Here is a 21,506-nt window from a genome sequence, read left to right on the forward strand (position 1 = left end):
ACACATTCACTAGATCAGTAGCTGCACATCTTACATCAGAGACTGTGCTACTCTGCTCTGGTAATAGACTACTACTAGCATAGCTGTGAAATTGAGGCTGCCACTTAAAAAAAATCAAAAAACTATAAAAACAAAACACAAATAAAATAATGACTAATTACAACAATGACCGCTATTACATTAATGGTATTAATTATGCTATTGATAATGATTAGAAAACCCCAAGGGGCTTAGAAATTATAGTACAGTCTTCCCTAACTGAATAAGGCATCTGTAACAGGCCTAATGGACTAGACTGGAGCCCAAGCCCTAGGTGTGCACAAGGAAATATGTCACAAGAGGCAAAAAAGAACAGGAGGGAAAAGAGAATCAGCTTGGAGAAGGGCGATGGGAGAATGCGGGAACTTCTGCATAAACACCCAGCAGAGAGGTCAACGGGTGCTGGGAGAGGGCTTCTCGTCTGAGACCTGTCTGCAGAATGACACCTATCAGATTTAAGGACTTCAGCCAGCTGCCTGACAGGCTGGTATTAATACAAGCAAAGTTTTGGGTGTATTGATAAGTTTTTAGATTCAACTCCAAGGCAAGATCTAGGAGATAAATAATTGATCAAAGAAATAATTTATCAAAATTAAAATCTTCTACTCTGCCAAAGGCACTGCCTAGATCATGAGAAGAGAAGCCACATACTATAGGGAAATCATTTGCAAAAGGCATATCTGATAAATGACTGTTACTCAAAATATACAAAGAATTCCAAAGATTGAACAATAAGAAATCAACGACCTGATTTAAAAATGTGCAAAATACCTGAAAGGATACCTCACCACAGTAAATATACAGATTGCAATAAGCATAAGATGGGATACTCAATATTGTATATTATCAAGTAATTGAAAATTAAAACAACAATGAGATACCTCTGCATTAAAGTGGTGTGGTGGAAGCCTAAAACATTGACAACATCAAATGCTGGCTAGGATGTATAACAAAAGGAACTCTCATTTATTGCAGTTGGGAATGCAAAATGATATGGCTACTTTGGAAAACAGTTTGGCGGTTTCTTTCTTTCCTTTTTTTTTGAACAGTCTTGCTCTGTTGCCCAGGCTGTGGCGTGATCTCGGTTCACTGCAACCTCTGTCTCCCGGGTTCAAATGATTCTCCTGCCTCAGCCTCAGCCTCCTGAGTAGCTGGGATTACAGGTGCCTGCCACCACCCCACTAATTTTTTGTATTTTTAGTAGAGACAGTTCACCATGTTGCCAGGCTGGTCTCGAACTCCTGACCTCAAGTGATCCACTAGCCTCAGTCTCCCAAAGTGCTGGGATTACAGGCATGAGCCATTGTGTCTGGCTGGCAGTTTCTTTAAAAGCTAAACAGGATGGGCACCAGGCTTCATGCCTATAATCCCAACACTTTGGAAGGCCAAATTGCTTGAGGCCAGGAGTTTGAGACTGCAGTGAGCTATGATTGCACCACTGCACTACAGCCTGGGCAACAGAGTGAGACCTTGTCTCTATTAAAAACAAACAGATAAAAACCTAAACATACCATATAATCCAGCAATTGCACTTTTTTGTGTTTACTCAAATAAACTGCACTGGAGAAACATGCACATAAATATTTGTACCAGCCTTATTCATAACTGTGAATACATGTAATGCACAAAGATTTTCTTCAGTAGGTGAAAGGATAAAGTCTGCTACATCCAAATAATGGGATATTACTTAGCATTAAAAAGGTGAGCTATTGGCCAGGCACAGTGGCTCGTGCCTGTAATCTCAGCACTTTTGGAGAGCAAGGTGGGAGGATTGCTTGAGCTCAGGCACTTGAGACCAGCCTGGGTGGCAAAGTGAGACCTCATCTCTACTAGAAATCAAAAACATTAGCTGGGTATGGTGGCATGGTCTTGTAGCTCCAGCTACTCAGGAGACTGAGGTGGGAGAATCACTTGAGCCTGGGAGGTCAAGGTTGTAGTTAGCCTTGATCATGCCACCGCACTCCAGATTCCAGCCTGGGCAACAGAGTGAGACCTTGTTGGTAAAAAAAAAAAAAAAAAAAAAAAAAAGTTGTTAACCCTTGAGAAGATATGGAAGAACAATAATACATATTATTAAGAAAAAGAAGCCAATCTGAAAGGGCTACATACTGTGTGATTGCAACTATGTGACATCATGGAAAAGACAAAACTATGGAGGCAGTACAAAGATCAGCAGCTACCTGGTGTTAGGGTTAAGGGAGTGAATAGGCAGAGCATAGAGGGTTTTGGGCCATTTAAACTGTTATTTGTGAACAATACTGCTGAAAACATGTCACCCTTTATCTGAAGTTTCAGTTTTGACAGTTTCAGTCACCTGTAGTCAACCACAGTCTAAAAATTTTAGGTAAAAAGAATTCCAGAAATAGTTTCAAAGTTTTAATTTGTGGGCTATTCTGTACCATGATGGTGAAATTGCTGTCTGAACTATTGACATCATTGTGGCAGTATGATCCAGTGTCACCTGAAGCAGACGCTCCTCCTCCTGACATTTTGTTAGAAGGTCAGTAGTAGTGTAATACTATATCATAATGCCTGTGTCCTTTCTGACATTTTGTTAGGTCACTAGTAGTGTAATATTATGTCACAATGCCTGTGTCATTCATCTCACTTCATATGAACACATAGGTATTTTAGCATCTCACATCATCACAAGAAGAAGAGTGAATACAATACAATTTTTTTTTTTTCGAGATGGAGTCTCACTCTGTCACCCAGGCTAGAGTGCAGTGGTGTGATCTCAGCTCACTGCAACCTCTGCCTCCCCGGTTCAAGCAAAACTCCTGTCTCAGCCTCCCTAGTAGCTGGGATTACAGGTGTGTGCCACCACACCTGGTTAATTTTTGTATTTTTTGTAGAGATGGGGCTTCACCATGTTGGCCAGGCTGGTCTCGAACTCCCGACCTCAGGTGATCCCCCTACTTCGGCCTCCCGGAGTACTGGGATTACAGGCTTGATTCACCATGCCCAGCCCAGTACAAAATATTTTGAGATACACAACACACATACAGAGAGACCACACTCACAAAATTTTATTACAGTGTAATGTTATAATTGTTCTGTTTTGATTGGTTATTGTTGTTAGTCTTTTACTCTGCCTAATTTATGAATTAAACTTTATCATAGGTCTGCATTTATAGGAAAAAGAGAATATATATATTCAGTACTATTCATAGTTTCAGGCATCCACTGGGTCTTGGAATATATCCTCTGTGGATGAGGAAACACCACTACATACGTTGTCAAAACTCATGGAATGTACAACACTAAGAGTGAACTCTAATGTAAACTATGACTTAGGGTGATTAAGATGTGTCAGTGTAGGTTTATCAATTATGACAAATGTACCACTCTGTTGGGGGATGTTGATAATGGAAGAGATGATCAATTTGTGGGGTCAGGGGTTATATGAGAAAACTCTGCATCTTTTCAATTTTTCTATAAACCTAAAACTAAGAATAGTATCAAAAAACAAATGGCATAATGTATTTTTTCTGCAATTATATCTACGTGATTTACCTAATTATTGGGGAAATATTTTGTAAAAGGCATGTCTTGATTAGATTTACATTGATTCCCATCTGACATAATTAGGGTGTTTCTTTTGAATTGTATGTTTAATGAGGTTATCATCAGTATGTAAGGGAAGATCTGTGCCCAAACAGCAATTTTTCTGGTGATAGAAAGAATGAATCTCTGGGCTCCTTTGTGTGGTGACTGCAACCTCAAGAAAAACTTGACTTTCTTGGCTTTTTAATATGTTTGGGACCTGATAAGTACTTGAGGAAATTTTTATTAGGAACGATAGATTATTTTATAAAATAATTTGTTATTAGAAAATGATTGCTTAATCTGACCACAGATATTTGAAAACAGGCCATCCAAGAGCAGGTTAGGTTATTATGAAATAAAGACTTTATTTGTATTTATAATCCATATATAATTGCCATGGAGGAAACTTGCCTAATCGTAGCATACAAAAGTTGATTTTTCTGTATTTAGACCATCATCGGGAAAGAGGATTAATAAATACATAAATGTGTTACAGCTCATTGCAACCTTGAATTCCTGGGTTCATGCAGTCCTCCTGCCTTTATCTCCCAGAGCACTGCAATTAGAGGTCTGGCTAGTCCCGAACTCCTGACCTCAAGTGGTCCCATGCCTTGGTCTCTCAAAGTGCTGAGATTACAGGGTGTGAGCCACTGCTCCTGGCCAACTATGTGTTTTCATACTGTTGAGATTAAGTTTCTTGTATATTCCAGATATTAGCCCCTTGTTGGTTGAATAGTTTGCAAACATATTCCTCCATTCCACAGGTTGTCTCTTCACTCTGGTGACTTTTTCCTTTGTTGTGCAGAAGCTTTTTAATTTAATTTGTCTAGTTTTTAGAAAACTGTTTTAGTTTTGTTTTTGTTGCCTGTGCGTTTGAGGTCTTAGCCCTAAAATTTTTGCCTAGATCAATGTCCTGAAGTTTTTGTTCTCTGTTTTATTTTTGTAGTTTTACAGTTTCAGGTCCTACATTTATGTTTTAATTCCTCTTGTTTTGATTTTTGCATATGGTGAAAGTTAGGCATTTTTTATGCATATGGATGTCAGACTTTCCCAGCACAATTTATTGAAGAGAGTTACCTTTCCCCTGTGGTAGTCTTGACATCTTTGTTGAAAATCAGTTGACTATAAATATATAAATACACGAATTTATGTCTGAGTTCATTACTCTGTTTCATTGGTCTATGTAGCTCTTTTTATACCACTACCATGCTGTTTTGTGATATATTTTGTTTTGTGATATATTTTGAAGCCAGGTAATATGATGCCTCCAGCTTTGTACTTTTTGCTTGGGATGGCTTTGACAATGTGTACTCTTTCTTTATTCTATATAAATTTTAGAATTAATTGTCTATTTCTGTGAAAAATGACATTGGTACTTTGATAGAGATTATGTTGATTCTGTAGACTGCTTTAGGCATTATGGTAATTTTAATGATATTAATGCTTCTGATCCACAAATGTGGTATGTCTTTCCATTTGTTTATGTATTATTAATTGTGTCTCATTTGTTTATGTTTCTTCCATTTGTTTGTGTTTATTTCATCAGTGTATTGTTGTTTTCCTTGTAGAGATCTTTCATCTTCTTGGTTAAATGTATTTCTAGGTATTTTGTTATTTTTTGTAACTATTGTAAATGGTATTGTCTTATTATTTTTTTTATCAGCTAGTTAATTATTGGTGTATGGAAACACTGATGATTTTTCTAGGTTGATTAATATCCTACCACTTGTCTGTTTATCAGATCTAAGAGATTTTTGATGAAGTCTTTAGGCTTTTCAAGGTATAAGATTATATCATCTGCAAAAAGGGACAATTTGACTTCCCCCTTTTAAATTTTGTTGCTATTTTTCTTTTCTTGCTGTATTGCTCTGGCTGGGACTTCAAGCATTACAGTGAAGAGAAGCATTGAGAATGGACACCTGTGTCTTGTCCCTTATCTTAGACAAAAAGCTTTCAACTTTTTACCTTTCAATGATGTTAGCTATGAGTTTGTCGTATATGGTCTTTATTGGGTTTTGGTAGCTACCTTCTGTATTTAATCTAAGAGTTTTCATTATAAAGGGGTGTTGAATTTTATCAAATGCTTTTTCCTTATCTATTGAGACATGTTTTTATCCTTTTATTTTGTTAAGGTGGTAGATCACATTTGTAGATATGCATATGTTGAACCATCCTTGCATTCTTGGGATAAATTTCTCTTGATCATGGTGAATGACTTTTGAAAGATGTTATATTCAGTTCACTCATATTTCATTGACGACTTTTGCATCTATGTTCACCAGGAATTTTGGCATTCATTTTTTTTCTTATAGTGTCCTTGTCTGGCTTTGGTATCAGGGTAATACTGGCCTTGTAAAATTAGTTTGGAAGTATTTTCTTCATTTCAATTTTTTGGAAGAGTTTGAGAAAAATTCATACTAGTTATTCTTTCAATGTGTTAGAGTTCACCTGTGAAGCCATTTGGTCCTGTGGTTTTCTCTGGTGAGAGATTTTTACTTAATATTTCAATCTTCTTAGTCATTACTGGTCTATTCAGATTTTTTATTTAGTTGTGCTTCAGTCTTGGTAGTTTGTATGTGTCTAGAAATGTATCCATTTGGTTGTATGTGTCTGGGAACATTTTCATTTATAGATTAATTTGTTGGTGTGTAACTTTTCATAGAAATTTCCTATAATCATTTGTATTTCTGTGGTATCTGCTGTAATATCTTCTCTTGTATTTTTCATTTTATTTATATGAGCCTTCTTTTTGTTCTAGCCTGGTTAACGGTTTGTATATTTGGTTTACATTTTCTAAAACACAGCTTTTAGTTTTATGAATTTCTTTTTAGTCTTTCTCTAATTTTTATTTTATTTATTTCTCCTCCAATTTTTTTCCCTCTGCTAACTTTGGGCTTAGATTTTTCTTTTTCTTTTTTTAGGTCCTTGAGTTGAAACATTAGATTGTTTATTTAAGATCTATCTTCTTTTTGATACAGGCATTTATTGGTATATTTTTTTCTCTTTTATTTTATTTCAATAGTTTTTCGGGGAACAGGTGTTTTTTGGTTACATGGATATGTTCTTTAGTGGTGATTTTGGAGATTTTGGTGCACCTGTCACCTGAGCAGTGTACACTGTACTCAATGTTTGTCTTTTATCCCTCACTACTCTCTCACCCTTCCCCATGAGTCCTCAAAGTCCACTGTATCATTCTTATACCTTTGGGTCCTCATAGCTTATCTCCTTCTTCCAAGTGAGAACATACGATATTTGATTTCCCATTCCTGAGTTACTTCACTTAGAATAATGGTCTCCAGCTCCATCCAAGTTGCTGGAAATGCCATTATTTCATTTGTTTTTAATGGCTGAGCAGTATTCCATGGTGTATATATACCACATTTTCTTTATCCACTTGTTGGTTGATGGTCATTTAGGCTGGTTCCGTATTTTTGCAGCTGCAAATTGTGCAGCTAAAAACATGCATATGCAAGTGTCTTTTTCATATAATGACTTCTTTTGTTTTTAATAGAATGGTAGTTCTACTTTTTGTTGTTTAGGGAATCACTATACATTTTATACAGTTTTCTATAATGGTTGTACCAATTGACATTTTCACCAGCAGTGTATTTTCCCTTTTCACCTCATTCATGCAAACATTTATTATTTTTTGATTTTATAATTATGGCCATTTTTGCGGGAGTAAGGTGGCATCTCATTGTGGTTTTGATTTGGATTTCCATGATAATTAGTGATGTCAAGCATTTTTCCATATGTTTGTTGGGTATTTTTATATTTTCTTCTGAGAATTGTCTATTCATGTCCTTTGCCTACTTTTTTATGGGATTACTTGTATTTTTTCTTGCTGATTTGTATGAGTTCCTTGTAGATTCTGGATATAAGTCCTTCATCAGATGCATACTTTGCAAAGATTTCTGGCCTCAAGTAATCCTTCTTCCTTGGACTCCCAAAATGCTGGTATTACAGCCGTGAGCCACCATGCCTGGCCTATGTGACCTTACTATCAAAGTGTGCTTCTTTTAGGCAGCATATAGTTGGGAATTGTTTTTCATTTCAAACCACTCATGTTTTTTGAAAGGAAAATTTAATTCATTTACATTTAAGGTAATTATTGATAGTTAAGGACTTACTACTGCAATTTTATAATTTATTTTCTGGTTGTTTTGTAGGGGGGGTTTTGTTCCTTCCTTTCTTTTCTTTTTTTGTGTTTTGATGATGTTCTGTCGTGGTATACTTTGACTCTTATGTAACAGGCTATTTTAAGCTGATGACAACTTAGTGTTAATTACATGCAAAACTTTTGCACTTTTCACTTTCCCTGTCACCGTTTGTGGTATTGATGTCTAAATTTACATTTCCTTTTGTAATTTGTATCCCTTAAGAATTTATTATAGCTAGATTTTAAACTAGTTTTTTTTACCCTCAGAGTGCATATAAATTGCTTTAACATCACTTGCATGATTAGAGTATTCTGAATATGAATATATATTGCTTATATCATGTAATTTTACCTTCATATATTTTATATCATTAATTTGCAGGTTTTTGTTTCAGTTTAAACTCGCTTTAGCAATTTTGGTAAGGTAGGCCTAATGATGATTACCTACCTTAACTGTTATCTGTCTGGGAAAAGTATTTCTCTCTCATTTCTGAAGAGCACCTTTGCTGAGTAAAGTATTCTTGATTGGACTTTTTTTTTTCAGCATTTTTGAATATATTGTTCAACCTTTCTGGTCTGCTTTGTTTCTGCTGAGAAATCTTCTCAAAGCCATAACCAGAATCGCTTGAATGTTATATGTTTCTTATGTCTTACTGCTTTCAGAATCCTTTTGTTTTGATTCTTGATAATTTGATCGTGATATATCTTGGTGAACTCCTTTTGGATGACTGGATATTTGTAACTTTTCTGTACCTGGATTTTGTTGTCTTTCCCCAGATTTGGGAAATTTTAAGCCATTTTTATTTAAATTTGCTTCTGGAGATTTTTTCCCTCTATCTTCTCCTTTTGGAACTACTATTACGTCAAGGTTACTTTTTTTTGTCGTGTCCCATAATTCCCATAGGACTTCTTTATTATTTTTCATTCTTGTCTTTTTGTTATTGTGACTGGATTATTTTAGATGTCTTCTCTTCATGCTTGCTGATTATTCTGTCTAGATTGACCTTCACTATTCAGTGTAGTCTAGAATTCTTGATGAGCCAACTAGCAGAAACTCTAGACAGTGAGACCTTGCTGTTAGTTTCTCCAGTTAGGTGAACTGAAAACTATTCTGTGAGATCAAGTGGAACTGCTGGCTGTTTTCTATTATCTGTTGATACCACTAGCAGGAATCTGTGGTCAGGTGAAACTGCTCTCTGTGCTCTGTAATCTCCTCTGATTGGGCAGGGTTACAGGGCATTGGGCAGGGTTACAGGCTGACTTCCATTCTTTAGAATCCGTAGTTGAACAGGGAGATATACTTGGTTCTGAATTTAAGTGAGGTTTCTGGGCTTCCTACTCAGACACTCGGCATGGGCAGGGCTAGAGGTTCTGCTTCTCAGATACGTATGAATGAGGAAGCCTTTAGCAGCACACTGAGGCATTTTGAAGTCACTACTAGGTCAATGGGGTTTAGCAGGGCCACATACTTCTATCCAAACCTATTCATTCATTTGAATTTTCTCCCAGCCTTCTTACTTTTGCCCCTGGGTGAGGAGGACAGTCCTCTGTGTGTTTGTCTTAGTGTGCTCTGCATGGCTCCATCATTTGGCCTGAGGATCACAATGAGGCTAAGGTCTGAAGTTTCATGACAAGTTGGTCTGGAAATTGTACACAAGACTATAGTCTCATGTTTTCTTTCCTGTCCTCAGCTTTGCCTTCTTAGTGCTGGGGCTGTCTGTGAAAATCCGGAAGTGGACTCCTTGCATCACAGTCATTGAAAATGCAGCCACAGATGAGTATGAAATGTCTCTTTTTACTTAAGTTACACACATATTTTCAGAAAATGTGTGGGTCTTCTTCCATTGTCATGCATGTTCTAAGTGCAATCAACAGGTATTAGGGATCAGAGCTTTTGTCATACTTCACCAAGACTCTAGGATGAGTATCCTTGGTCAGGAATTCATCAATAATTAATCTTCTTCCATAAGTATATAAATCTATTTTAGCCTCCATTAAAAATGTGCATTTAAATAAGAGTTGATAAATTTTGTTTATTTCATGAAACCCATGATCTAACTGTGAAATAGTGGACACATTAACAGTGTTATTGGCTGTAATGGGTTTAGGATTGTGATGAATGCAGGTCATAGAGATGATTGAAGAACACTCATTTGCACTTGAAATGTTATAGTCCAAAAGGGAGCCAGATATTTTCTCATGTGAGTTTAAGGAATCTAGTGCGACAGGTCCTGGGTGAGCGCTGTGCAGTGTTAAGAGGCACATAAAAAGGTTTTAGACCAGAGAAAGCATGAGGTATAATTTAATTTCTCTCTTTTAAATTTCTTAAATTTTTGATTAAATATATTTGTAATTTTGAGCTATTTAAAGACAATACCTAAAATTCTCTTCATCATCCTTGTCTCTAATCACACCACTTTCCTCTATGTAATTATCTTGTTACCAAATTTGATAATTGAAAGCAATGCATAGGTATATTTTTTAAATTGAGTCTATAGATTCATGAGAAGGAGTGTAATTGGTGGAATAAAATTTAAGCCCTGTGGAAATTTTTGCAGAAATATAGACCATAAGCTAATAAAGAAATTTATTTAAACCTTGAGCAAATAGACAAGATGAAGTTCAAAGAAATAAATTGATAACTGGTGCTTGAAATTTTCAGGGAAAATTCAGATTAGAAAGCCTCATACCTCAAGAATGATCAGGCTAATACTGCCCTTTGGAACAGCAGTCTTAGAGGTTCCTGGCTTGTTCTGCTGCATTGTCTTTGAGCCTTTTTATGTGCATTTGAGTCAGGTAGAGTTGAGGGAGACATGCCCACAGATCCTAATTTCTGTAAGAAACTCATTGAGTTCTGAAAAATACTTACGATTGTTTCAAGTCTGTCTGTATTTTTAATGAATAATAGACTAATGGTTTGTATTTAATGCTTATTTTCTAAGTAAAAAAAAAACACTTCATACATAAGTTTTTTTCTTCCAACACACATAGTAAGTTATTAAATCAATTGATAAATGAGGAACCTATGGTTCATTTAGCAGAGTAATTTGACCGTAAGTATAGTTACAAAGCAACGAATCCTAAGTATTATTTGCCTTGTGATGATTCTGTAAGTTACTTGACATTGATGGGAAAGGAGTTGCAGTTATGAATTTTCAAGTGAAAATTTTATAATTACCTTTTTGGAAGTCAAAATTACCAGTTTGTTGAACAATTTACAAGTTATATTATGCTACAACTCATATTATATACCTTTACAATAAACTTTTATGAATTTAGATCATTTGTCTCTGAGAATGTATTTAAAAGGTAGATGCTAGCTCACTATGGAGAATGAACTGGCTGGAGCTCAAATTGTGCTTTGATATTTCCATAGACCCAGTTACTTCCTCTTCTTCAGTGCTGTCATCTCAACTGTCCTCCTCTGGACTTTGGCAAAGATTAATTTGTTTAAATCTGAATGTCTGATATTTTAGGAATTGTTGACATTTGAAGACGTAGCTGTAGACTTCACCCAGGAAGAAATGGCCTTGCTAAACACATCACAGAAGAAGCTGTACAAAGATGTGATGCTGGAAATTACCAGTCATCTGGTCAGCATTGGTGAGCCTGCCTACATTTATGTATGTCTCTTTATATATGTGTGTATTCATTCAGCAAGAATCTAAAACATCTTTGGCCATGCACCTTCAATCCCTGCCATGATTCTTTCATAGCCCTTATAATTACATGAAATTTTAATTTAATTCATTAATATATTTTAATACAGAGTCTCATTCTGTTTCCCCAGGCTGGAATGTAATGATACAATCTTGGGTCACTACAGCGACCCTTTTACCTCAGCCTCCTGAGTAGTTGGGATTACAGGCACATCCCACACTCCATTGACTAAATTATTTTATTTTCTATAGCGATAAGGTCTCACTGTGTTGCCTAGGCTTGTCTCAAACTCCTGAGCTCAAGGGATCCTCCTTCCTTGGCCTCCCAAATTCCTGGGATTACAGACATAAGCCACTGTGCTTGGTCTGAAAGAATTATTTTTCTTTCCATTTTACTTACTTACCTATGATGTTTCACTCTGCTACAGTATAATCTTGAACATGATTTTCTGTACTTTTTGCTACTTCATCGCCATTGGAGGAGATCTGGAAAGTTCATGAATATTTTTGAGTGCATAAATAAGGGAACATCACACACCGGGGCCTATCATGGGGAGGGGGGAGGGGGGAGGGATTGCATTGGGAGTTATACCTGATGTAAATGACGAGTTGATGGGTGCAGCACACCAACATGGCACAAGTATACATATGTAGCAAACCTGCACGTTGTGCACATGTACCCTACAACTTGAAGTTTAATAATAATAAAAAAAAAAAAAAAAAAACCTTTAACATAAAAAAAATAAAAAAATAAAAAAATAAAAAAATAAGTAACAAATAGTTTACATAACTTCTATGTAACGCTTCTGTTCTAGCCACTATTCTAAGGCTTGAAACCAGATGAATGAAACCAATGGGCATATTCTTATACATATAGAACATACGTCTTTTGTGAAACTTTATGATTATGTGCTTCTGTCTGAAAATATTTACCCCACTTTGGAGACATTTATTTCTCTCATTTAGGTAAGACCAATGCTTCTGCATTCTGTCCTCAAACTTGGGCATAAGCATCAGGATCTGTAGTTCCTCACTGTTTTGGGGTACACAACCTAGATTTTTAAAATCTCATGACAGACCTTTCTTTCTTCAAGGTGTTGTTAACTTGGCTAAACTTTATTTTGGCTATTCCTTTGTTGTAGCCTGGCCTACACTTGGTGAAAATGCATGCTTATTAGCACATAATTTTAAATCTGTATGCCTTTTTTCCATGAACAGGGTATTCACTCCACAAATTAGGTATGATTTTCCAACCAGAGCAAGGAAAGGAGCTATGTAAAGAAAGAACATTTTTCCACGACCTGAGAACAAGTAAGCAGCAAAAACCTGTGCTTCAATGAGGAGGTTCCTGATCAGTGATTTTTTGAAATATCAAAAATTTTGAAGATCTTAAGTGAGTGATATTTTCTAAAATAAAGATGAAGAAAGTGGCACAAAATCACTCAGATGTCATTACTGGCATATATCAACTGTTAGTAATGTGTCCTACTACCATTATCTTAGTTTAGAAGAAAGGATATTTATGCTCTTGAAGTTAAACTTTCACATAGTGATTCTTGTCCTGATATACCGTTTTGAAAATTTTCCATTTATCTCATCTCCATTTTACTTTATTCCTATTATAGTTTTTCTAATTGTCAGTTCTTTATAATGTATCTTTACTATTTAGAGTCTTCCATTCTTTGACACATTAGCTCAATTTATGTATATATTTTTAAAACACACTAAATGAGCCTTAGTTATTTTCAACATTTTTAATCCCTTAATATCACTCTAACATATATTTTCTCAATTATTTTAGGTGGAGAAAGTGCGCTTGAAAGCCAAATGACATCCACGCATCATGTCGGCAGGAGAGGCATAACTGTCATCATCCTAATGGGTAGGTATCATGTGTATGAATACTAGTTATGCAAATTAGAGATGTAGGAATAGGATAAGTTAGTAACTGAGAACAACCACCTGATTGCAATTAATATATTATTAACAGTTCTGAGCAAAATGTTTGGACAGTTTAAATTTAGTGAAGAAATTAATCTTAGCTTAAAATTATCACCTGAGATCTTTAAAAATGAAACAAAAACATATGAGAAAAATTGTTTATGCCCTATTTTTTGAAAAACATTAATCTCTTCACAATTGATCTGATTATTCTATGATTGAAATTCTAGAGAATGCAAAGAAAAAATATTTGTATGTGCTGAGAAGTAATACTTTATGTGTATTCAATTTACATTGAAAACATTTTAACTGGATGATTAACTAGGCTTCATATGTAAATAAAATAATGTATGGATGTATGTGTACAAAGCATTGATGGTCTTTTATGTCCTTCCCAAAATCAGAAATCTCATTCTTAAGAGGATCTTCTTGAATTTCATGGTTTGGCAGAAGATTTCACTAATAACTCAGTAGTGACTCTTCAATATTTGTTAACTCACACACAAAAGAAATCCTATGCCAGCAAGCAGTGTGAAAAATCCTTTAGTGACCAGTCAAGCATCAGTCAACATAAACAAATTCACACTGGAGGTAAATCATATGAGTGTCTTCTATGTAGGAAATTCTTCAGTAATTGCTCTAACTGTAGACAATATGAAAGAATTCACAGTGGAGAGAAACCATATGAATGCCACGTATGTGGGAAAGCCTTCAGTGTTCTCATCGTGGACAACATGAAAGAATTCACAGTGGAGAAAAACCATATGAATGCCACGTATGTCGGAAAGCCTTCATCCAGTGTTCTCATCTTAGATAACATGAAAAGAATTCACAGTGGAGAGAAACCATATGAATGTCACATATGTGGAAAATCCTTCAGTCAAAGAGTTGTCATTAGAGAACATGAGAGAGCTCACACTGGAGAGAAACCATATGAATGCCACGTATGTGGGAAAGCCCTTCATCAATATTCTCACTTTAGAAGGCATGAGAAAAGTCATATGAGAGAGAAACCATATAAATGCCATTATTGTGGAAAATTTTTTACTGAAAGCTCTGGCCTTAGATGACATAAGAGACCTCACACTTCAGAGAAACCGTATGAATGTTGTGTATGTGAGAAAGCCTTCAGTCAATGTTCTTACCTTAGACAACATCAGAAAACTCACACTGGAGAGAAACAATATAAATGTAATTTTTGTGGGAAATCCTTCATTGAAAGTTCTGTGCTTAAACAGCAAGAGAGAATTCACACTGGAGAGAAACCATATGAGTGAAATATATGTGGGGAAACCTTTATTCAAACATCTATTATTAAGCGACATGAGAGAACTCACACTGGAGAGAAACCATATGAATGTCATTTATGTGGGAAAGCCTTCAGTCAAAGTTATGTTCTTAGAATGCATGAGAAAACTCACACTGGAGGGCAGTGATAAAAATGTCTTCTGTCTCAAGTCCTTCAGTCATCATTCCTCCCTTAGACAACACGATGGAACTGTACGCCAGAGAGACAATTAGAAATGTCTTTAGGAAATATTTGGACCATGGATGACAAAGCATTAGAAATGTAATTAATGTGGGGCTAGGTATGGTGGCTTATGCTTGTAATCCCAGCACTTTAGGAGGATGATGCAGGAAGATAGCTTGAGATCAGAAGTTTGAGATCAACCTAGACAATGTAACAAGACACAGTTTATAAATATTTGCAAAAATAGCCAGGTTTGATGGCATGTACCTGTGGTCTGAAGTACTCAGGAGTCTGGGGCATGAGAATTGCTATAGCCCAGGAATTTGAGGCTGCAGTGAGTTATGATTGCACCAGTCCACTGTAGCCTGGGTGACAGAGTGAGTCCCTATCTCTAAAAAACATTAATGTGGAAGATAATTCAGCCATAGTTTTAATATGTAAACACGCTAGCCAACTATACAATAAAAAAAAGCAATCGATTAGGAAAACTCCTCACTCATTACTCAGTTGAGCTAAAATATTTATATGGAAAATAATCCATAGGTATGACATCCTTGTACCAAAGCTTTTACTAAGTGGTCTGATTACAAATGACAATGAGAGAATGAAAACAATGAATGTAAGTCTTTAGCAACCAATCAAAACATTAAATGCAATAGAGGACTCGTGCAGAGGAATATTCCTAATTCTATAATCACTGTGAAAGTGCCTTTATTCATAATCTGTTGTTAAGCAACATGGCACGACCCCTACGTTTAGAATAACTTTCAACAAACATTTGGCAAGCACCAACCTTGATGTACACAAGAAAACTCATTGAAGGAATAACCTGTTAAACAGTAAGTGAGGAAGTCTTTTATATGATGAGAAACCTCTGATGAACACCAAATATTTTACAATGGAGAAGTTATTAGTGAAAACAATGAGAAATTCTTTATTTGTGGAGTTACAGTTATGGCAGTGTGAAAATCCACACTAGCAATACTGTCTCAGTGTCAAGAATGAGGGAAAGTTGAATAATATTTATTTTTAGTTAATCTTAAAGTTCTGAAACCTTCTATTAGATTTCACACCAGACAACTGACAATAGGAAAAACAATGAAAAAAAAAATCCATGTTAGGTATGTCCCTCTCCTGCTCCCGTGCGTGCGTGTGTGTGTGTGTGTGTGTGTGTATAAAACACTAAAACATTTCGTACACCACATACTTGGTACCTTGGTTATGTAGAGGTGTTATCTAGGGTGTATTCATATATTCAAACTCATCAAGATATATAGAAAGATTAAATGTGTTCAATTTTTGTACACCTGTTACATCACAATAAAAGTTAAAAAATAAAATTGACTTTGGAATAAAACTCATAATGAATTAAAATTAACACAATTCAGCAAATCAGAACTTTTAGAGTGATGAAAAATTTCATAAATTTTTCACTGATAATGAAAAATAATTATGACATTTGAGAATGAGGTGATCTGAGAATGTTGAATGCAGAATTAAAATGAGCTACTTTAAGCTTTCCAGTAGACTAATACAGGTCTTTATAGAGGGAAACCTGTTGCTGAAAATTGTAATCAATGAAGTTCTAGTTTAATTTATGCAATTTTACACATATAAACTTGTATTTTCCCTCCTTGGTATGGGAGAAGAGATTTATCCCTATACTCTGAGTCTCCCTGTTTTCCTACAGACCTCATTGCTTTCCATACAGCTTAGCTTCACTCATTCTAACCTCTCACAAAATCCAGCTGTGTCTATTTCAAGGAGCCCACTCCTGTGATAACTGACTTCACTTACACAGTAACTTCTTTAATCCACTTATGAGGGCAGATTCCTTTTGACATAATTACCTCTTAAATGTTCCACTTCTTACTGTCATCACAATGACAAATACATTTTAATATGAGTTTCTAAGGGGACAGTTAAGCCACAAAGCACAATTCTTTGCTAAAAGTAAACATTGCTGTAGAACATAGACAGGCCTAGGAGAAGGTCTAAGAGACTCACTCAAGTTTGGTCAAGCAAATATTTGTCACTTGTCATTTCATTGTCTGTGTTTCCTCAGGGGCTATGTCTGTGAATTTTCTTTTGCTTTTGAGAATACTTTTCATTTGTGTTCCCTGAATGCTTCATATACTTTTTTGAATATTGGATATTTTGAATTATTATAAATGGGGTTTATCTGGAAAAATACCCCTACTCTCCTAGGAGTTGTTGTTGCTGATTTTTGTGGGTTGTACTCATTTATTTAGTAATTCACTGTGTGTTTGTTGTTGGCAAAGTTAAAACAACAGAATACTTTTTTTTTCCTCAGCAGTTTCTTCATTAAGTATTATCCTAGTTTTTTAAAAATATATTTTATAATTTAAAAAACTTGATTCTGATTGTTTTTGACATCTCGATCATTGCTTTAGTTGAGCAAAATGGTTTTGAGGTTCCTTACGCTAACATTTTTGGTGACATCATTCCCCTCAGTATAGTTTTGCATACAGCCATTTCAAAGGTGATATTATTATGTTTCCAACCCCCTTACAGTTTATGACTTTACTATGATAATATATACTTTGATCTAAAAAGTCAAACATTTTCCATTTCTTTTTTATTTTCAAATTTGAAATACCTATGTATATATCAACATTGTTTAAAGTTATTTATTTTTCTTTGTTTTCAGCAAGAGGATAGGACTTCTAATTAGCACGAATCTAATAAAATATTTTCTGTGAGATCTTTTTATTTTTCCACATTGTTCAAAATACACCACAGTGATTGGAAGCATAAAAATTTGTCATCTGTTAGTAGGGAGATGCTTTTGATTTCAGCATAGTGTGTTACTTTATTATTTATATTTACCATATTTAGCATATAACATAATGTACATGTGTTATATGCACAAACTATGATACATATAGTTAATTTGATAAGTATTGTTAATTTGTTTAGGATATACCCTGATTGCATTTTACTTGATGCCCATTAATTATTCTTGAGCATTTATAAGGTGTTTTTGAGAAAAGATATGAGGATATTCCATCTCCTCATTGATTTCACAAAAATTGGGTGTCATTGCACAATGTTTTTACAGCATATTATATTTGAATTCAAAGAAGACATTTTGCATATTAAGTAAAATTTTAAGCTTAGCAAAGAAATGTTTGCATAATCATGGGGAGCAGGAAGGGTAATGGCCTCTGTCCTTTTCTATACCTGCCATGATTGCTCCATTTGTGTGTCTCAGGTTACATGTGCACTTAAGTCACTGTCACCTTTTTACAGTCTATTAAAAATATCCTAACCTATATTCAGTTTTTTCCGTTTACATCAACACAGTTAATAAATATTCTACTTTATGACATACTTTATAAGCTTATACATTTGTTCATGATTATCTACTTCTGTGCAACCAAAAAGTATAAAATATGTTTTACTTTGTTTATTTTTCATGGTATTTCAGGTTCAACATGATTTTCCCAGTCAAATGCACAATACCATTTAAATATTATTGATAGCACGTGGATGCCTTTTTTATCATTAGCTATATTATTATCTATATTGACATCAAGCCCCACAAGGTCAACTTAATGTATAGATGTCCTTAGCATTGGGTTTAAACACTTTGTACCACTCTGAGTGGTGTTTTTTTGTTTTTTCAGAAAACAGAAAGATCTAAAATTACTCATTCCATTTTTAAACGTATTTGTCATTCTCTGAAAAAAAATCACCTATGAAACTGTCAGTTTGAATATATTTTAAAACTGTTTTTGGTTGGACGCGGTGGCTCGTGCCTGTAATCTTAGCACTTTGGGAGGCCGAGGCTGCTGCATTGCCTGAGGTCAGGAGTTCAAGACCAGCCTGAGCAACAGGGCTGAAACCTCGTCTGTACTAAAATACAAAAATATTAGCTGGGCATGGTGGTGTGCACCTATAGTCCCAGCTACCCAGAAGGCTGAAGCAGGAGAATTGCTTGAACCCAGGAGGCAGAGGTTGCATTGAGCCAAGATTGCGCCACCACACTCCAGCCTGGACAACAGAGTGAGATTCTGTCTCCAAAAAAACCCCCAAAAAACAAAAAACTGTTTTTAAGTAAATATTATCATAAACATCAAAGACAAGAACTCTGGAGAAAGTGAGGCAGTCACCGAGTCAACTCACCGTTACAGTTATTTATTAAGTAGTCTTTTGAAAATGTTCAGCCAAGATGTGATAAAGAATCTCTAAATTCTGAATGTTGTCCCTGATTCAGGGAGACCAGCTTTTGTAGAGTGGACACATGGACTCAACCATACCAGAACAACAACAACAAATTTTATATGCATATATATATGTATCTCACAAGTGTATGTAAATGGATTATTTTATTTAAAATATACAATATAGGCAACTATTTGAAAGCATATTATTTGTAATATTCACTAGTTCATGTGATAAATACATCTGTTTAAAAAAATGAAAAAGACAAGTAAACAATGTGAACTATAATTAATAGGACTAATTACTCATATATGTGTTAGAAATATATAAGTTTTTATTATACATTAAGTTCTAGGGTCCATATGAACAACTTGTAAGTTTGTTACATATGTATACATGTGCCATGTTGGGGTGCTGCACCCATTAACTTGTCATTTACATTAGGTATATCTCCTAATACTATCCCTCCCCCTCCACCCACCCCACAACAGGCCCCGGTATGCGATGTTCCCCTTCCTGTGTCCAGCTGTTCTCATTGTTCAATTTCCACCTGTGAGTGAGAACATGCGGTGTTTGGTTTTCTGTCCTTGCAATAGTTGGCTGAGAATGATGGTTTCCAGCTTCATCCATTTCACTACAAAGGACATGAACTCATCCTTTTTTATGGCTGCATAGTATTCCATGGTGTATATGTGCCACATTTTCTTAATCCAGTCTATCATTGATGGGCATTTGGGTTGGTTCCAAGTCTTTGCTATTGTGCATAGTGCCACAATAAACATACATTTGCATGTGTCTTTATAGCAGCATGATTTATAATCCTTTGGGTATATACCCAGTAATGGGATGGCTGGGTCAAATGGTATTTCTAGTTCTAGATCCTTGAGGAATCGCCACACTGTCTTCCACAATGGTTGAACTAGTTTACAGTCCCACCAACAGTGTAAAAGTGTTCCTATTTCTCCACATCCTCTCCAGCACCTATTGTTTCCTGACTTTTTAATGATCGCCATTCTAACTGGCATGAGATGGTATCTCACTGTGGTTTTGATTTGCATTTCTCTGATGGCCAGTGATGATGAGCATTTTTTCATGTGTCTGCTGGCTACATAAATGTCTTCTTTTGAGAAGTGTCTGTTCATATCCTTTGCCCAATTTTTGATGGGGTTGTTTGGTTTTTTCTTGTAAATTTGTTTAAGTTCTTTATAGATTCTGGGTATTAGCCCTTTGTCAGATGGGTAGATTGCAAAAATTTTCTCCCATTCTGTAGGTTGCCTGTTCACTCTGATGGTAGTTTGTTTTGATGTACAGAAGCTCTTTAGTTTAATTAGATCCCATTTGTCAGTTTTGGCTTTTGTTGTCATTGCTTTTGGTGTTTTAGACATGAAGTCCTTGCCCACGCCTATGTCCTGAATGGTATTGCCTAGGTTTTCTTCTAGGGTTTTTATGGTTTTAGGTCTAACATTTAAGTCTCTAATCCATCTTGAATTAATTTTTGTATAAGGTGTAAGGAAGGGATCCAGTTTCAGCTTTCTACTTATGGTTAGCCAGTTTTCCCAGCACCATTTATTAAATAGGGAATCCTTTCCCCGTTTCTTGTTTTTGTCAGGTTTGTCAAAGATGAGATGGTTTTAGATGTGTGGTATTATTTCTGAGGGCTCTATTCTGTTCCATTGATCTATATCTCTGTTTTGGTACCAGTACCATGCTGTTTTGGTTACTGTAGCCTTGTAGCATAGTTTGAAGTCAGGTAGCATGATGCCTCCAGCTTTGTTCTTTTGACTTAGGATTGTCTTGACAATGCGGGCTTTTTTTTTGGTTCCATATGAACTTTAATGTTTTCCAATTCTATGAAGAAAGTCATTGGTAGCTTGATGGGGATGGCATTGAATCTATAAATTACCTTGGGCAGTATGGTCATTTTCACGATGTTGATTCCTCCTATCCATGAGCATGGAATGTTCTTCTATTTGTTTGTGTCCTCTTTTATTTCACTGAGCAGTGGTTTGTAGTACTCCTTGAAGAGGTCCTTCACATTCCTTGTAAGTTGGATTCCTAGGTATCTTATTCTTTGAAGCAATCGTGAATGGGACTTCACTCATGATTTGACTCTCTGTTTGTCTGTTATTGGTGTATAGGAATGCTTGTGATTTTTGCACATCGATTTTGTATCCTGAGAGTTTGCTGAAGTTGCTTATCAGCTTAAGGAGATTTTGGGCTGAGACGATGGGGTTTTCTAAATGTACAATCATGTCATCTGCAATCAGGGACAAAAATATAATTATGTTTTAATACACATTTTTATTTTATAACAATCATATTTAGAATAATTAGCAGAAAATTTGTGAACATTATGCAAAGACTTCCCATAAACTCCATACTCTACTTTCTGTTTCATTACTATTATACATTACTGTGACGTATTTGTCAAAATTTATGTACAAATATTGATTTATTACTGTGAACTAAAATTCAGTTTTTACTCAGATCGCACTGGGTT

At 35.4% G+C, this 21,506-nt stretch overlaps 1 protein-coding gene and 1 long non-coding RNA gene across 5 annotated transcripts in view; one reads left to right on the plus strand and one right to left on the minus strand.

The window, feature by feature from the left end:
- Nucleotides 1–4,733: 4,733 nt before the first annotated feature.
- Nucleotides 4,734–19,162, plus strand: LOC140712175 (putative zinc finger protein 705G). Its single transcript, XM_073017929.1, has 4 exons — nt 4,734–9,525; nt 11,224–11,350; nt 12,625–12,717; nt 13,208–19,162. Exons 2-4 carry the CDS (start codon nt 11,272–11,274, stop codon nt 13,312–13,314), a joined length of 279 nt encoding a protein of 92 aa, XP_072874030.1. The 5' UTR covers nt 4,734–9,525; nt 11,224–11,271; the 3' UTR covers nt 13,315–19,162.
- A 130-nt stretch (nt 19,163–19,292) lies between these two features.
- The window catches only part of LOC119618921 (uncharacterized), a 73,413-nt gene continuing 71,199 nt past the window's right edge, over nt 19,293–21,506 (minus strand). The window contains exon 6 of one of the 4 annotated variants that reach the window (XR_012093641.1): nt 19,293–21,263. This is a non-coding gene — a long non-coding RNA (uncharacterized lncRNA). The remainder of the gene's footprint in view (nt 21,264–21,506) is intronic. The other 3 variants (XR_012093642.1, XR_012093644.1, XR_012093643.1) reach the window with 3 other exon arrangements.

This window comes from Chlorocebus sabaeus, chromosome 8 (genome assembly GCF_047675955.1).
Source record: "Chlorocebus sabaeus isolate Y175 chromosome 8, mChlSab1.0.hap1, whole genome shotgun sequence".
NCBI classification, from domain to species: Eukaryota; Metazoa; Chordata; class Mammalia; order Primates; family Cercopithecidae; genus Chlorocebus; species Chlorocebus sabaeus.